At 41.7% G+C, this 16111-nt stretch overlaps 1 protein-coding gene across 2 annotated transcripts; it reads left to right on the top strand.

The window, feature by feature from the left end:
* The first annotated feature begins 233 nt into the window (after positions 1 to 233).
* On the top strand, positions 234 to 15251 carry TMEM128 (transmembrane protein 128). Of its 2 annotated transcripts, none has more exons than XM_003898472.5 (5): positions 234 to 362; positions 2338 to 2479; positions 8081 to 8239; positions 10636 to 10744; positions 12265 to 12980. In XM_003898472.5, the coding sequence occupies exons 1-4, from the start codon at positions 266 to 268 to the stop codon at positions 10733 to 10735; spliced, it is 498 nt and encodes a 165-aa protein (XP_003898521.1). In that variant the 5' UTR covers positions 234 to 265; the 3' UTR covers positions 10736 to 10744; positions 12265 to 12980. The 2 variants fall into 2 exon arrangements, with proteins under 2 accessions (XP_003898521.1, XP_017814058.1); XM_017958569.3 differs by lacking the exon at positions 12265 to 12980 and adding an exon at positions 14138 to 15251 and having other exon boundaries at positions 239 to 362.
* Positions 15252 to 16111: the final 860 nt, after the last annotated feature.

Below are 16111 nucleotides of genomic sequence, written 5' to 3'. Positions count from 1 at the left end.
GTAATCCTGGTCCTTCTGGGCTTCCATAGGTCGGAATAAACTTGGGAACCTTTCGACCCAGAAAGCTCAGTGTTTTAAAATTCAAATCGCACCTGCCGACGTGAGAGCGAAACCCTTCAGGCCGACTCAATCCTAGCTGCTCGTTAACTAAAACCGCGAAGAGAACACAGTCTCCAATCCAAACGCCAGGAGGCCCAGCTCCGGAGCCGACGCCGGAAGCGCTCTGCCTGACGTCACTTCCGTCGCGTTTTGGGGCGGTACCAAGATGGACTCTTCACGGGCCAGGGAACAGCTCCGTCGGCGATTCCTTCTCTTGCCGGACGCCGAGGCCCAGCTGGATCGCGAGAGTAACGCCAGGCCGGGTGAGGCGCGCACCAAGCCGCCCCGAGGTTCTCAGAGGCGAGGCGCTGGAAAATGGCCGGCCTCCGGCAGCCCCGGCCCAGTCTGAAGGGACCGAGTTTCGGTTTTGCAAGTCGAATATTTGGTATCAGGGAAGATCCTTAGAATCGCGTAGTGCTGTGCATCGTCATCTCAGCTGCGCTTCAGAATTCTCTGGAGAGCTGATTTGACACCTGTTTGGAAATATCGGTTAAAATTAAAAATACCCACCGGTTCTAAGTCTTAAGAATTTACCGGAAACATGCCTGTATCGCAGTGTACAATGATGTGCGCAGTGTTTCACCTCTGCATTGCTTGCAATAGCGAATCACTAGAGATACTTGTCTTGCCCGTCAGCAGAAGGCTGGTTAAGTAAATTTGGATATGTGTATACATGACACGCCAGGTCGACTTGTATGTACCAATGGGGATGATTTTCAAAGGGAAGTGCGGAACACTATGGTATGCCGCCATTTGGGTACAAAACAGGTAACCTGTGATGTATGTTCACCTGTAGGTGCATAGAATAATGGAACAATTCAGTAGAAATTGTAAGTGGTGGTTGCTTCTGGGGATTAGATCTGAGGTTAAGGATGGGAGTCAGATACCTCATTTTGGATATTTGTAACCCATATGTTTTAAAACCGTGTCCATTTATTACCTTTTCAAAATAAACATGAATTACCTGATGCCCAGGCATGATGATGTATACATTTTGAGGATATTCCAGAATATTATGAACATGCTTCGTAGGGTTTCCGATGGTCATCTAAAGGCCCAAAACCTCATATGTGGACCATTCATTCTCACGTGAACATAGAGGGCATGTCAGAATCCTCGGAAAACTTTCTAGAAATCATCCATCTGACCCAACCCCCATCCACCCTTTCTTTCGGATTGCGTTCCAGACAGGAAAAATGACTTGTCCATCACCTGTCTAGACAGGGCTGTGCTGGAACTAGAGCTCTGGTGTGCCGTTTCCACTTTTGAGCTGTGTTTAAAGTAATGATTTAGTTATAGGCTGGGCATGGTGGCTCACGCCTGTAATCCCAGCACTTTGAGAGGCCGAGGCAGCCTGATCACGAGGTCAGGAGTTTGAGACCAGCCTGGCCAACATGGTGAAACCCGGTCTCTACTAAAAATACAAAAATTAGCTGGGCGTGGTGGCAGGCGCCTGTAATCCCAGCTACTCGGGAGGCTGAGGCAGGAGAATTGCTTGAACCCGGCAGGCGGTGGTTGCAGTGAGCTGAGATGGAACCATTCCATTCCAGCCTGGGCGACAGAGGGAGACTCTGACTCAAAAAAAAAAAAAAAAAAATAGAATTTAGTTATAAAAGTATTCTTGAAAGACCACAAGTCCAGTTCATGCGCTACCATTTGCCTTTGGCATTTTTCCTAATCAGCAGGACTAACTCCTTTCCTAGAAGAAATGTGAAACATATTAAAATTCTTACATTTCCAGGTGGCATTGTTATTTCCGAAAGACGATGAAAATGTAAATTTGATTTCAAAATATATTTAGAGGAAATAAATTGACTGTATTTGTTAGTGGGCTCTTATTATTTTTTGTAAATATAAAGCTATCTCAAGGGTTTTTTTTTTTTTTTTTTGAGACGGAGTCTCGCTCTGTTGCCCAGGCTGGAGTGCAGTGGCCAGATCTCAGCTCACTGCAAGCTCCGCCTCCTGGGTTTATGCCATTCTCCTGCCTCAGCCTCCCGAGTAGCTGGGACTACAGGCGCCCGCCACCTCTCCGGGCTAGTTTTTTTGTATTTTTTTTAGTAGAGACGGGATTTCACTGTGTTAGCCAGGATGGTCAAGGGTTTTACAGAAGAATTTGTTATCATGGGAGAGACTCTGGTTCCTAGCTCTAGGAAATGATTTTATTTGGCTTAAATTAAGTGTAATTTTTCCTCGCAAAATTATGGTAACTTAATAAGTTGAAATCTCCCTTATTTGCAGAAACCTCCACAGCTGTTCAGAAAAAGGAGAAACCTCTTCCAAGACTTAATATCCATTCTGGATTCTGGATTTTGGCATCCATTGTTGTGACCTATTATGTTGACTTCTTTAAAACTCTTAAAGAAAACTTCCACACTAGCAGGTAAGAAAACTTTATTGCTTCATAAATTAAACACATGTCTGATTTTTCGTGTTATATTTTGTTAGTTGAATTCTTCAAACAGTAAGCACCTACTCTGTGCCAGGCCCTGTGTTGGAGGTGCTGGTGATACGAAGATGAATATGAGATGGGGATCAAAGGGTACATATTTTTAGTTGTAAGATGAATAAGGTCTGGGGATCTAATGTACATACAGTATGGTGACTATAGTTAATAATGCTGTATTGTATACTTGAAATTTTCTAAGAGTAGGTCTTGTGTCTTCCCCTGTTCCCTGACCAGTGGTAACTGAGGTGATGAGTGTGATGATTAACTTGATTGTGGTAATCATTTCACAATGTGTGTATATATATATATATCAGGTCATCACATTGTACATCTTGAATATATAAAATTTTAATTTGTCCATTATACTTCAATAAAGATGGAAAAAATAAAACCAATGGGAGGGTGTGTGCTCTGGGCATACACAGTAGAGTGGAAGAGAACTGGAAGTTATTTTTGTGCAAATAAATATATTGTAGGATGACGAAGGTAAGAAATTTAAGAAGGACCTAATCCATTTGGGGAAAAAAGGAGGGAGAAAGACTGACTGAAGGTCTTCATGAAGACCAAGTACAAGAGTACTGGGAGGAAGGCTTGAGAACTGTGGCTGGTGAGAACCGGGTCTCAAGGTTGGTTTCAAAGGGTACTTACAGCTGACAAGGTAACTATGGGGTGTGACTGCGTTGGAGTGCAGGTGAAGGTCAGCAGTGGGAGGAGTGCGAGCTTTGTGGCCAGACCAGATGTACAATAGTTCCTCATTCACAGGGGCTGAGATCCCTTCAGTATAGTCTCCAGAGCTGACATGGAGGAGAGGGTTGGAATCATATCCTAGGGTCCTTACTGCACATTGGAGAGTGATGTGGAGACCCTCAGATAATAAACAGAAAGGAGAGGTATATTGGTGAGCAGCAGAGCTGGCATTGGGAGGGCTGGTGTGCTTAGGGTCAAGAGTAGTAATTTGGAAGTACCAGTGGGGTTAGGAAGATGCAGACAGGACTGTGGTCCCCTGGTATCACAGCAGGACACATGATTTCTCCTCAAGGGCCTTCAGGAGGAGCAGTGATTTCTGGCGGGGGAGACTGTCGAGCCACATGGAACAAGCCCTCGGGAAAGTAGGCAGAGGGGAGTTTATTTAAACTGTCCTCTACTTTCTAGGGGAGAAACTTTCCCTAAACACTCCCATCTTCTGCCCTTCCCTGTCACTCACTCCTTTTTGGGAGGTGGCGTGACTGATTGAGTGTGTGATGAAGAATTGGACGAAGGTAGCTCAGCACCTTCTCCTGCACGTCAGCTGCCTGTAGGAAGTGCACAGTCTGGTCTGCCTTCCCAAGGTGTCATTTCACGGGGGCAGCCCTCACAGGAAAAGGTCTCTAGGTTTTCATTTTGACCTGGAACCCAGTGGGTAAGCCTGCCTGTTTCTGGGTCTCAGAGACCCGGTATTAGGAAGTGCTTTGTCACCACTCACGAAAGCCATATTCTTCCCACCGCTGCATCAGTATAACAGACATTTAATCTTCATCAGCTTGACTCAGTCATCTGTCTTAGAATGTGGGCTGGGAAAAGAGGGATGGATACTTTATTTTTATTTTGAGACAGGGTCTTGCTGCACTGTCACCCTCCAGTGGTGCGATCATGGCTTACTGCCTTGACTTCCTAGGCTCAAGTGATCCTCCCACCTCAACCTCCCAAGTAGCTAGGATTATAGGCGCACACTACCATGCCTGGCTAATTTGGTTTATTTTTTATAGAGACGAGGTCTCTTCATGTTGTCTAGGCTGGTCTCAAACTATTGGGCTCAAGTGATCTTCCCACCTTGACTTCCTAAAGTACTGGGATTACAGGTGGGAGCCATTGCACCGGCCTGGAGGGGAGGGATACTTTAATCATCACCAACAACAGCTGCTCTTTCCTTCATCAGAGACTTTACGGAACCTGAGACGTGTTTGGCTGTGGGTGCCAAACACATGGAAGGTGCATTTCTAGCTCTCCAACAGCTCACTTTAGGCTGCAGCAGACAAGTGACCAGGCCTCGTGTGTGCTCTGTAAATGTAGGCGCAAGGTATTATGGGAGCGTCTAGGAGGGGTACCTAGTCCAGGTCAGCCTCAGGACTGAGATCTTTTTGAGGTTTTAGGAGATGTGAGATAACTTCTCTATTTGTGTCCTTTTATTGGGTATTTCTGGTAGTTTAAATAAATGGCAGAGTAAGAAATGATCACACATAAGATGTTTGGGGGCAACTGCAGTGAAGTGGAGTGCCCAGGACCACACAGCTGCTGTGTGGCGAAGCTGGGACACAGACAATGGGACCAGGGCTGTGGGGGTTGGAAAAAAAAAGTAGAAGTCATAAATCTGTCCTCAACAAGGTGTCATCTTAGAGAGCAAAAGGCATAAATGCATTCTCAAAGGCTGAGGATTTTGAGTCGCATTGTTTTCTTGGGAAGGACTCATTAAGGGGTGTTGGAGGGTATTGAGCAGCCATGAAATGAGAGGGCGGCACAAAAGACAGTGCTGGCTGAGTTCTGCTTTTGGAAAATGGCTAAAATGGCTTGTTCCTCTGACACCTGAGGTGATTTCTTTTTCCCCTGGCTGTAGCCTAGGTTTAGAAGCTTGAGGCCTTAAGGTTCTTTATATTGTTCAAAGATAGGAGAGCAGGTCCATATTAAAAACTGAAAAACACTGTGATGCTATAGAAATCACAGTTTAAAAAACTCTGCTTGTGTGCATCAAAATCAACTGTGGTCTTAAAAGCAGAAAGCAAAATTAAAATCCCAGATGCTTGGGCCCAGAATTTTGGAAACTGGGGACTAGGTAGTTTCTCTTAAAAAGGTGCAAGGTGATTATGATATAAAGCCAGGGCCAAGGACCACTGACTGATAGTATTATATTTTGTTCAGGCAGTTTAAAAATTTTTCTTAGGCCGGGCACGGTGGCTCACGCCTGTAATCCCAGCACTTTGGGAGGCCGAGGTGGGTGGATCAGCTGAGATCAGGAGTTCAAGACCATCCTGGCCAACATGGTGAAACCCCGTCTCTACTAAAAATACAAAAGTTAGCTTGGCATGGTGGTGTGCACCTGTAATCTCAGATACTCAGGAGGCTGAGGCAGGAGAATCGCTTGAAACCGGGAGGTGGAGGTTGCAGTGAGCCGAGATTGTGCCATTGTACTCCAGCCTGGGTGACAACAGCGAGACTCTGTCTCGAAAAAAAAAAAAAAAAATTTTTTTATATCCTTTACCAGTATGTGCTTTTCAGCCTTTTGTCATCACCCCTAAGGAGTCTTTTTAGACATTTTTTTTCTAATCATCCCTGTGGAATGTGGAGTTAGATAAACTATATATTCACTTATATACTGCATGCATATCTGTGCTTTATACATACAATTAGAGCCAGATTTTTTTCTTCACTTTGGGGGCAATACTCCCCACAGTGAGACTGCACGCTCTAGCAGAAGAGAGGTCTTTGAAGACTCCTAAAGATGAACATGGACATTTTTTCCTCATAAATATAACTTGAGTGATGGCCGGGCATGGTGGCTGATGCCTGTAATCCCAGCACTTTGGGAGGCTGAGACAGGTGGATCACTTGAGGTCAGGAGTTCGAGACCAGCCTGGCCAACATGGGCATGGTGAAACCCCATCTCTACTAAAAATACAAAAATGAGCTGGGCGTGGTGGCCGGCGCTTGTAATTCCAGCTACTCGGGAGGCTGAGACGGGAGAATTGGTGAACCCGGGAGGCAGAGGTTGCAGTGAGCTGAGATTGCGGCACTGCACTCCAGCCTGGGCAACAGAGCGAGACTCTGTCTCAAAAATAAATAAATGAAAATAAAAATAACATGAGTGGAATAATAATGATTATGATTGAGGGTGAGCTGTGAGGAGCACTTTGCTGACTACTTGATTTAATTCTTACAGCTATTCTGAGTTAAGTACTGTCAATATTTCTGAAACACACAGAGGTTAGGTAATTTGCCTAGGGTCACAAAACTAGTCTTACTCAAGTTAAGATTCAAACCCATATAGACAGATTTCAGAGGCTGTGCTCTTAACCCCTTCACTCTGCTGCCTCTCGTGACTCCGAATCTCAGAATTGGATCGTCATAAAAAGCCTTCATGGAATCTGGAACCTTGCATTATTGGAAGCTCACTTTGTGCCTTTGTAACTTAACAGTTGTAGCCATCTGTTCTCCCTCTCTCTTCCACGTGGACTGTCAGGCTTTTCCCATAGTCAAGCAGATGATGATGGGATATTGGATTGAGTTGGGAGAATGGGAAAGGGACTTCAGTCCCCATGTCCAGCTGGGGTGGAGGGAAGGGGTTGTCTAGGTTGCCTGACACTGGCTGAATCAGATCACAGGCAGACTTGGAAGGGAGTCAAAAGGCATTGGCATTGAGGGTGAGGTGGTGGGTAGAAGATATTTTGAAAATGGGAGAATTTCATTTAGGAATCTTTTATGAGAGAAAATTTGAATTATAAAGTCCACTTAACTTGGAGGAATGAAGTTTCCCAGTGATAAACTTCTTTAATGCTGTCACACTCAAAACTTCAGAAACAACCAGAAAGCCACTATCTTCCTTGTATTTTTGTTTTTATTTATTTTATTTTATTTTATGGAGACAGAGTTTCACTCTTGTTGCCCAGGCACTCCAGGCTGGAGTGCAGTGGCGCCATCTCAGCTCACTGCAGCCTCTGCCTTCTGGGTTCAAGCGATTCTCCTGCCTCATCCTCCCAAGAAACTGGGATTACAGGCATGCGCCACCATGCTTGGCTAATTTTGTATTTTTAGTAGAGATGGGGTTTCTCCATGTTAGTCAGGCTGGTCTTGAACTCCTGACCTCAGGTGATCCGCCTGCCTCGGCCTCCCAAAGTATTGGGATTACAGGCGTGAGCCACTGTGCCCGGCCTCTTCCTTGTATTTTTAAAGAAAATGCATTATCGTGATCAGACTTTTCCCTTGGTTGGTTGGCTGATGAGAGTGTATATGTAAATGCATGTATTTCAGGTCTGTCTTTTCATTCTTTCCTGAGTTGTGTGTCTCTTTTTCTGACCCCCATCTTCCATAGATTGAGACTTTCTGAAAGTCTGGATTGTTTAAGTATGGCTTTCTCTGCACCACTTGATATTCTTAGAAGTTGATTTTTTTTTTTTTTTTTTTTTTTTTGAGACAGAGTCTCACTCTGTCGCCTGGGCTGGAGCGCAGTGACGTGACCTTGGCTCACTGCAACCTCCGCCTCCCGGGTTCAATTGATTCTCCTGCCTCAGCCTCCCGAGTAGCTGGGACTATAGGCGTGTGCCACCACACCTGACTAATTTTTTATTTTTAGTAGAGACGGGGTTTCACCGTGTTGGCCAGACTGGTCTTGAACTCCTGATCTCAGGTGATCCAGCAGCCTCGGCCTCCCAAAGTGCTGGGATTACAGGAGTGAGCCACTGTGCCCGGCCTCTTAGAAGTAGATTTTTAAGCTGTTAATGAAAACTTTTAAGATACCCAATGATTCATTAAGTGCTGTCAGCCCTCTTACTGTTTTTATCTCCACAGCTGGTTTGTCTGTGGCAGTGCCTTGTTGCTCGTCAGCTTATCAATTGCGTTTTACTGCATAGTCTACCTGGAATGGTATTGTGGAATTCAAGAATATGATGTCAGGTATCCAGCCTTGATACCTATTACCACTGCCTCCTTTATCGCAGCAGGAATTTGGTAAGTTAACTTTGAAATGACTAACAGGAATGAACAACAAATTTTTTTTGATCAGATAGTGATATACTTGGTCCAAACTTTGAAAGAAAAACGGTATAACAGAAAAGTAGTCTCCTGGTCATTCATGCTCTCTGGTTCCCTTTTCATTAGTATCTCTTTCTCCTTCTATTTATGGATCTAGTTATTTAAAGCACAGATGGTGACATTCTGTACATATTTTGCATTTTGCTTTTTAAATGTATCTTGACATACAATACATATAGAAAAGTGGAAAAAACTAAAATGAATGAATTAGTGAATGAATTCTCATGAAGTGAGTATTGGTGTAAATCGAGCCAGCACACTGGGAACCCCCTTCATTCTCCCTCATAGTTCCTACACCTTCCCTCCTGCCACAGGTAAATACTGCCCTGACCTTCATGGTAACTACTTGCTTTGCTTCATTAGGTACTCTATTTTTGTTTCATCTACGCTTTTGAACTTTATAGAAAGGGATTGGTACAGGGTGTATTCCTTCACATTGAGCTGGCTGTGTGCAGCATTATGTGCAATTCTTTCATATCGTCGCCCGGAACAGTGACTCATCTTCATTGCCCTTTTGCATTCCATTGTTTAATTGAATCCCAGTTTCTCTTTTCCATTGTTGATTGTGTTTAGATTTTTTTCAATTTGGGGTTACTATAAAGGATGCTATAAAGAGCATTCTTGTATAAGGCTCTTGTAGCACCAACTGAAGTTGGTGTGTGTGTATATGTGTGTGTGTATATATATATATGTACCCCAAGGGGTAAAATTGTTGAGTGTACATACCTTTGACTTCAGTAAATCATGCCAAACTGCTTTCCAAAGTGGTTGTTCATCTTTTTTTTCCTTTTATTTTTCAATGGATTCTTATAGTTTGGGATTCTTCCATAATGGTACTTATAGATGTTTCTCATTCTTCTAAGCAGTTGCAGTTTTCACAGCATGGACATATCATGATTTATGTAACCTGTCTTCTGCTATTGGACTTAATTATATTTATACTCAAACAATGCCACAATGAATAACCTTCTTCATAAGTTAATTAAGTGCTCAATGAAAAGTACAGGGTTTTTTGAGTTTGTTTATAAAAGTAAGACTTGCTCACTGAGGAAAAAAAATCTGTAAATTACAGAAAAACACAAAGGAAATACATCCTATGATCCAACCAGAAAGAAAACTAGTTTTCCTATGTTGTGTGTAGCTCTTTAGTTTTTTCTTTCTTTATATCAATTGACTTTTTTTTTTTTGGAGGGAGACAGGGTCTCACTCTGTCACCCAGGCCAGAGTGCAGTGGTGTGATCACAGCTCACTGCAGCCTTGACTTCGCAGGCTTAAGTGATCCTCCTACCTCACTCAGCCTCCTGAGTAGTTGGGACCACAGGCACATACCTCCACACCTGGCTCTTTTTTGTATTTTTTGTAGAGATAGGGTTTCGCCATGCAGCTCAGGCTCGTCTCAAACTCCTGGCCTCAAGCCATCTGCTTGTGTCCGCCTCCCAAAGTGCTGGGATTACAGGCGTGCACCATGACCACCCCAGCCTAATTGAATTTTTATTTTGGAAGAACCACATACCTTTATACATATTCAGTTTAAATATATTCTTTCTATGACTCACTTTCTGTAGTTGAAGTTCAAAGTTGTTTGACAGTGTGATACGGTTATTGTTAACTTTTTTAGTGATGTGGCGGCATACAGATATGTTGTTTTACTTTTTCCCATAAGGCTAAGGCCATCTCCAGAAACATTAATTTTGTAGACAGTGTGATTATAGTTATTTAATACTCACACTTATCAAAATATTATATATTAAAACCAATAACTATCTGAACTTATTTGAATATAGTTTTCCCTATTCTGTTCTTAGAAATTTCAGTCATTAAAAATCATTTATACTTAGAAAGTTTTTAATTTTACTTTGATGACAGGAATAGTGTTTTTCTCAATGAAAGATATAATAGCAGCTTATAAATGATAACTGTTTTCATTCTGTTTTTAAGAGAAAATACTTTGATATTTTTTACCGTGATAATTTAGTGTGTGATTTCATAAAAACGAGCTGTAGCCATTTACATTCTTGTTCAGGTGCAGAAACTAAGAGACTTCAGTTTCTATTAAGCCATGTCAAGTCCTATTAGGAGACCTTTAGTGGTTTCAGTTCCAGGGCCTTCTTGAAGACATTGTGATAATTGTGTAAGTATATCTAGAGTTTTCCTTTTCAGCACTGGCTAAGTCACATAAGAGAATTATGATACATAGAGACAGTTGCTGACTGGATGAACTTTTCCACATTGAATTCTTTAAATCTAGATTCTAGAGTAAAATATATTGATGCATATCAGAGTCGTCAACTGTTTATTTGTTGTTTTTTCAGCTTCAACATTGCTCTATGGCATGTGTGGTCATTTTTCACTCCGTTGTTGTTGTTTACCCAGTTTATGGGGGTTGTAATGTTTATCACACTCCTTGGATGATTTTTGAAGGTAAGATATCTGGAATGGTTTTTCTAAAAATGAACTCGTTTGAAAAATGTCTTTTATGACAATTTTGTTGTCCACACTAGAATTATCCGTCCGTTGACCTCTGAGATAGAAGGGATTGAGACTCTTTTTTTTTTTTTTCTTTGTAGACAGGGTCTTACTCTGTTGTCCAGGCTGGAGTATAGTGGCATGACCACAGCTCACTGCAGCCTTGACCACCTGGGGGCTCAAGCAATCCTCCCACCTCAGCTTCCCAAGTAGCTGATATTACAAACATGTGCTACCATGCTTGGCTAATTTTTAAAAAACTGTTTTGTAGAAACAGAGTCTCCCTGTGTTGCCCAGGCTGGTGGGGATGGAGGACTGAGACTCCTTCTTTTGAAAAAGTTGGTTCTAAGTTACTACTTTTTAGAAAAGGTACACTGCCTTTCAAAGACCTCATAAAGACAGGATTTGCACCTTCCAATATAGTTAAATTCACACATTAGACCATTTTATGTTGAGATCATATTAATTTCTGTCAACTTACATTCAATGACTGTTGGCTAGATCATTCTTAAGAAATGGGAATACAGGAAGAATGGACAATTTTACCCAATTGGGAAAAAAAAATCTGCCATTTTCTAACTGTCCTGACTTCCTCAGAAAATGTGTTGGAGGACACAATCAGCTTTGGTTTGGTGTTATTCATAGAATTTCTGCCTCCCCGCAGATAACCCCATCCTGAGATCTGCTGCCTTACACAGTGGAGGCTGTTTTCTGAGTGTCGGATAACTCTGTTATTAAATAAGTGTATATTGAGAATGCTTACTCCAGATGCCTAGGGGCATAGTGAAAAGGACAAAGTGCCTCCTGTCAGGTCACTTACATCAGAACTTGCAGAAAATCTGCTTTATACAGCAGTTGACAGGTGTGGAAACTGAGGCCTATGGAAATGAAAGTTAATACACTAAATTTTCAAGATGTTAATGAAAAACTGACATTTCTGCCAACAGCATGCTCTCTCTATGGGATTTAAAGGAAGGTCAGTGGTAACCATGTACAGAAGAAATGGACATAGTCTCATTGTTAGCAGTCTGAAAATAGTTGCTAGCACCTCCATGCCCGTTCCAATGTCTGCAGCCTCCTTCATGCACCCGCTGTGTCTTGGGATCACTGGGAGCCCTCACTGGAGGCCCTTCATTCCTATACACTTGTGGTGCCACAAGCGACTCTGGGCCTGGAGGAATCCTGCACATCTCAGAACACTTCCTCACCTGACCCTGTCAGCCATCTCTCTCCTCATGTTCTCAGCCCCTTCTTTGGCTCTTCAATTTTGAGTTTTTACAGATGTTTGGGAGCTCTTACTCTGACATGAATTTATAATTGGTAATGGAGACTCAGACAGTGTTGTAGATCACAGAGTAAACTATGCTTTTTAGTGTTAAATGCAATAGCTTAAGATAGAATGTTTTCCTTGGTACATAAATGCTGGTTTTCTTTCAGATTTAAGGACATATACTTTTTTTTTTTTTTTTTTGAAGAGACAGGGTCTTCTATGTTTCCAGGCTGGCTTTGAACTCCTGGGATCAAGTGATCCTCCTGCCTCAGCCTTCAAAGTAGTTGGGACTACAGGCCCACGCCACCCGTGCCTGGCTGGACATGTAAATTTGAAGTGAATGGTTAAACATCCAGCTAGCTGAAAGTATGGCAGACCCTCACAGAAAAGCTACAGTGTGTTTTTGCAACTATGAAGTGAATGATTTCCTGGGAAAAATTGTGACTTTGTATAACTGTTGTTGAAATCAGAATAAATTATATTTCACTTGCATATTCTTAAATTATTAAAATTTTCAGAAGTCAGTGATATAGGAATACTATTTTGCAATGTGAATCCATTTGAATATTTGGAGAAGGTGGTTTCATTATAGGTGCATAATGCACTCTTAATATTTTAAACAAATAGTTCACTTTTCCATTTAAGGGATAGCAGTTCCTTATATAAAATGACTGGATGTATATAAAGGAATTATGTTGTCATGTGCCTTTAACCAGCTTTAGTAATTACTATAATCTCATATTTATGATAGTTTTGTTAGGTACAGGACCAAATGAAAGTATTTTACGTTTTCCCATCACTTTAGATTTTATCATTGTGTAAATTACTGGGTTTTTAGCATTTCCTAATGTGAAGTTTTAATCATTTTTAAGTATACATATTTTTTTCTGTACCATTTAAATAAAATATTTTTATAACTTTCTTGTGAGTTTTGTTCATGCAAACTTTGGAATAACTTCTGGTTTTTAGCTATTAGCACTTTGAATTAACTATATAAATAACAAGGGCTCTGTTCTTCAAAGACTTTATAAAGACAGTATTTGCACTTTCAAATGCAATATGTCTGCATTTAATCTAAACAGCATAAGCATTGTGACAGAAGGTACTTCATGTTGATTGTTTTCTCTGTAAGGTGACTTCTAATAATGACCTGACTTAATCACCACTTGTGTGTGTGTCTGGTTCAGATCATACCCTGCCATTTACTAGCTGCAAGACCTTCAGCAGTATAGATTTAGTATCCCTAATTTCAAAATCTGAAACTTTTTGATTGCTGACATGACACTCAAAGGAAATGCTCATTGGAGCATTTCAGGTTTTGGAATATAATGCAAATATTCCAAAATCTAAAACACTTGTGGTCCCAAGCATTTCAGAGAAGTAGTAGTCAGCCTGTTGTCTTTTTTCAGCTGTGAAGTGGGAATAATATCTGTCTTATTGTGGGTTGTGGGTAATAGTAATAATGTTTGTGAAACACCAATTACAGTGCCTGACACACAGTAGGTGTCCACTCAATAAATGGTAATGGAGAGGGAAAGAAAGGGAAAGCAGAATCTAGGATCAGGAATATCACATCCGGTTATGACATTTGCAAAAGGGAAGTCAGGCATGATGAGTAGACAGAAGCAAACCCAGCTTGTGGTCATGGGTATGTGCAGGTGTGGCGAGAGTGTCATTTAAAATAGGGAGCAAGGCCAGGCGAAGGCCATAATCAGGCAGCTGAGTCAGGCAGTGATGAATCAGGCAATGATGTCAGGGTCCAGCATAACTGAGGCTGCAGCTCTGGAAGGTAGGGCATTTGGATCAGATCCCCTGGAGGGAGCTTGGGTGAAGAGTGCCCCATGCCAGCCTTCACACATTTTCTATCTGTCTTTTATTATTATTATTATTTTTCTTGAAGAGTGTGCTTACAACATGGATAGAAATCTAAGGCTGGGATGTGTTTAAAACAATTAGTTAAAATCTAGTTTCCCAAGTGCTAATAACTGGCCAATTAGGATGGTATGAAGATTATCCTATTACTTAAAAAGAGACTTTTTGAGACAGAGTCTTTAACTTGTCATAACATGTCTGAACAGGATCTAGTTTGAGACACTAAAAAGGATAAGACATCAGTTTGGAAAGAGACCACATCAGTGCAACATGAATTCTGCTAAAATCGAAGCAAGAACAAACATCAATTTATTGTGAAGCTTGGGTGAAAAAATGGTGAAATCATTAATGCTTCACGAAAAGTTTATGGGAACAATGCCCCAAAGAAATCAACAGCTTACAAATGAATAACTTGTTTTGAGAAGGTAGCAGATGATGTTGAAGAGGAAGCCCTCAATGAGAGACCTTACACATGAATCTTTGAAGAAAAAATTAATCTTGTTTATGCCCTAATCAAAGAGGACTGATGATTAACAGCAGTTAACAATAGCAGAAACAATAACCAGTGTCATAGACACTGAACAATTGGTTCAGGTTACACAATTCTGACTGAAAGCAAACTTTCCACTTGATGTGCACCAAAACTGTTGTGCCCAGATCAGCTGCAAACAACAGCAGAGCTTTCAATGGAAATTTTAAACAAGTGGGATCAAAATCCTGAAGCATTTGTTCAAAAAATTGCAACAGGGTATGAAACATGGATTTCCTAGTACTATTCCTGAAGACAAAGCACAATCAAAGCAATGGCTACCAAGAAGTGGAAGTGGGTCAGTCAAAGCAAAAGCAGATGAGTCAGGAGCACAGGTCATGGCAACAGTATTTTGGGGCTCAAGACACTTTGCTTGTTGACTTTCAGGAGGACCAAAGAATGGTAACATCTGCTTATTATGAGAGAGATTTGAGAAAGCCAAAACTTTAGCAGAAAATTCTTGGGAAAGCTTCAGCAGAGTCCTCCTCCACCACGACAATGCTTCTGCTTATTCCTGTCATCAAGGGCAATTTTGGGAGAATTTTGGTGGGAAATCATTACAGTCCCGATTTGGCTCCTCCTAACTTCTTTTCGTTTCCTAGTCTTAAAAATTCTGTAAAGGGTACCCTTTTATCTTCAGTTAATGTGTAAAAGACTGCATTGATATGGTTAAATTCTCAGGACCTTCAGTTCCTTAGGGATGGGCTACATGGCTGTATCACGACTTACAGAAGTGTCTTGAACTTGATGGAGCTTATGTTGAGAAATAAAGTTTATATTATTATTTTTAATTCATTTTTTCCAAATTTTGAAGTCCGAGGGTACATGTGGAATGGCTAGATTGAGTTCATTAATATATGCATTACTTTGCATACTTATTTTTTGTGGTGAGATTTCTTAAAATCTACTCTCTTCACAATTTACTATGTGTACAATAGGTCTCTTGAACTTACTCTTCTTAACTGAAATTTGGTACCCTTTGACAAATATCTCCCAACCCCCGAATTCCCCCTGCTGCCCAGTCCCTGGTAGCCACTATTCTACTCTCTTACTATATGACCTCAGCTTTTTTAGATTCTACATATAAATGAGATCATGTGGCATTTGTCTTTCTGTGCTTGGCTTATGTCACTTAACATAGTATCTTCCAAGTTCATATCCATATTGTTGCAAATGTCAGGATTTCCTTTTTTTTTTTTCTTTTTTTGAGACAGGGTCTGGCTCTGTCACCGAGGCTGGAGTGCAGTGGCACAATCTCAGCTCACTGAAACCTGGACCTCCCAGGCTCTAATGATCCTCCTACCTCAGCCTCCCAAGTAGCTGGGACTACAGGTGCACACCACTGGGTCTGGCTAATATTATTATTATTATTATTATTTTGACACAGAGTTTCACGCTTGTTGCCCAGGCTGGAGTGCAGTGGCGCGATCTCGGCTCACCTGCAACTTCTGCCTCCCGGGTTCAAGTGATTCTCCTGCCTCAGCCTCCTGAGTAGTTGGGATTATAGGCATTTTTACTAGAGATAGGGTTTCTCCATGTTGGTCAGGCAGGTCTCGAACTCCCGACCTCAGGTGATCCACCTGCCTCGGCCTCCCAAAGTGCTGGGAGTACAGGCGTGAGCCACCGTGCTTAGGCTTTTTTTTTTTTTTTT

This window comes from Papio anubis, chromosome 3 (assembly GCF_008728515.1).
Source record: "Papio anubis isolate 15944 chromosome 3, Panubis1.0, whole genome shotgun sequence".
In the NCBI taxonomy this organism is placed as follows: domain Eukaryota; kingdom Metazoa; phylum Chordata; class Mammalia; order Primates; family Cercopithecidae; genus Papio; species Papio anubis.
The sequence above is the reverse complement of the archived record's forward strand: the minus strand, read 5'-3'. Positions and strand labels throughout refer to the sequence as shown.

Coding starts and splice junctions, on each gene's coding strand:
- TMEM128 (XM_017958569.3), top strand. CDS start 266: ATGGACTCTTCACGGGCCAGGGAACAGCTCCGTCGGCGATTCCTTCTC. Junction 363..2,337: donor CGAGAGTAACGCCAGGCCGG/GTGAGGCGCGCA, acceptor CCTTATTTGCAG/AAACCTCCACAGCTGTTCAG. Junction 2,480..8,080: donor GAAAACTTCCACACTAGCAG/GTAAGAAAACTT, acceptor TTATCTCCACAG/CTGGTTTGTCTGTGGCAGTG.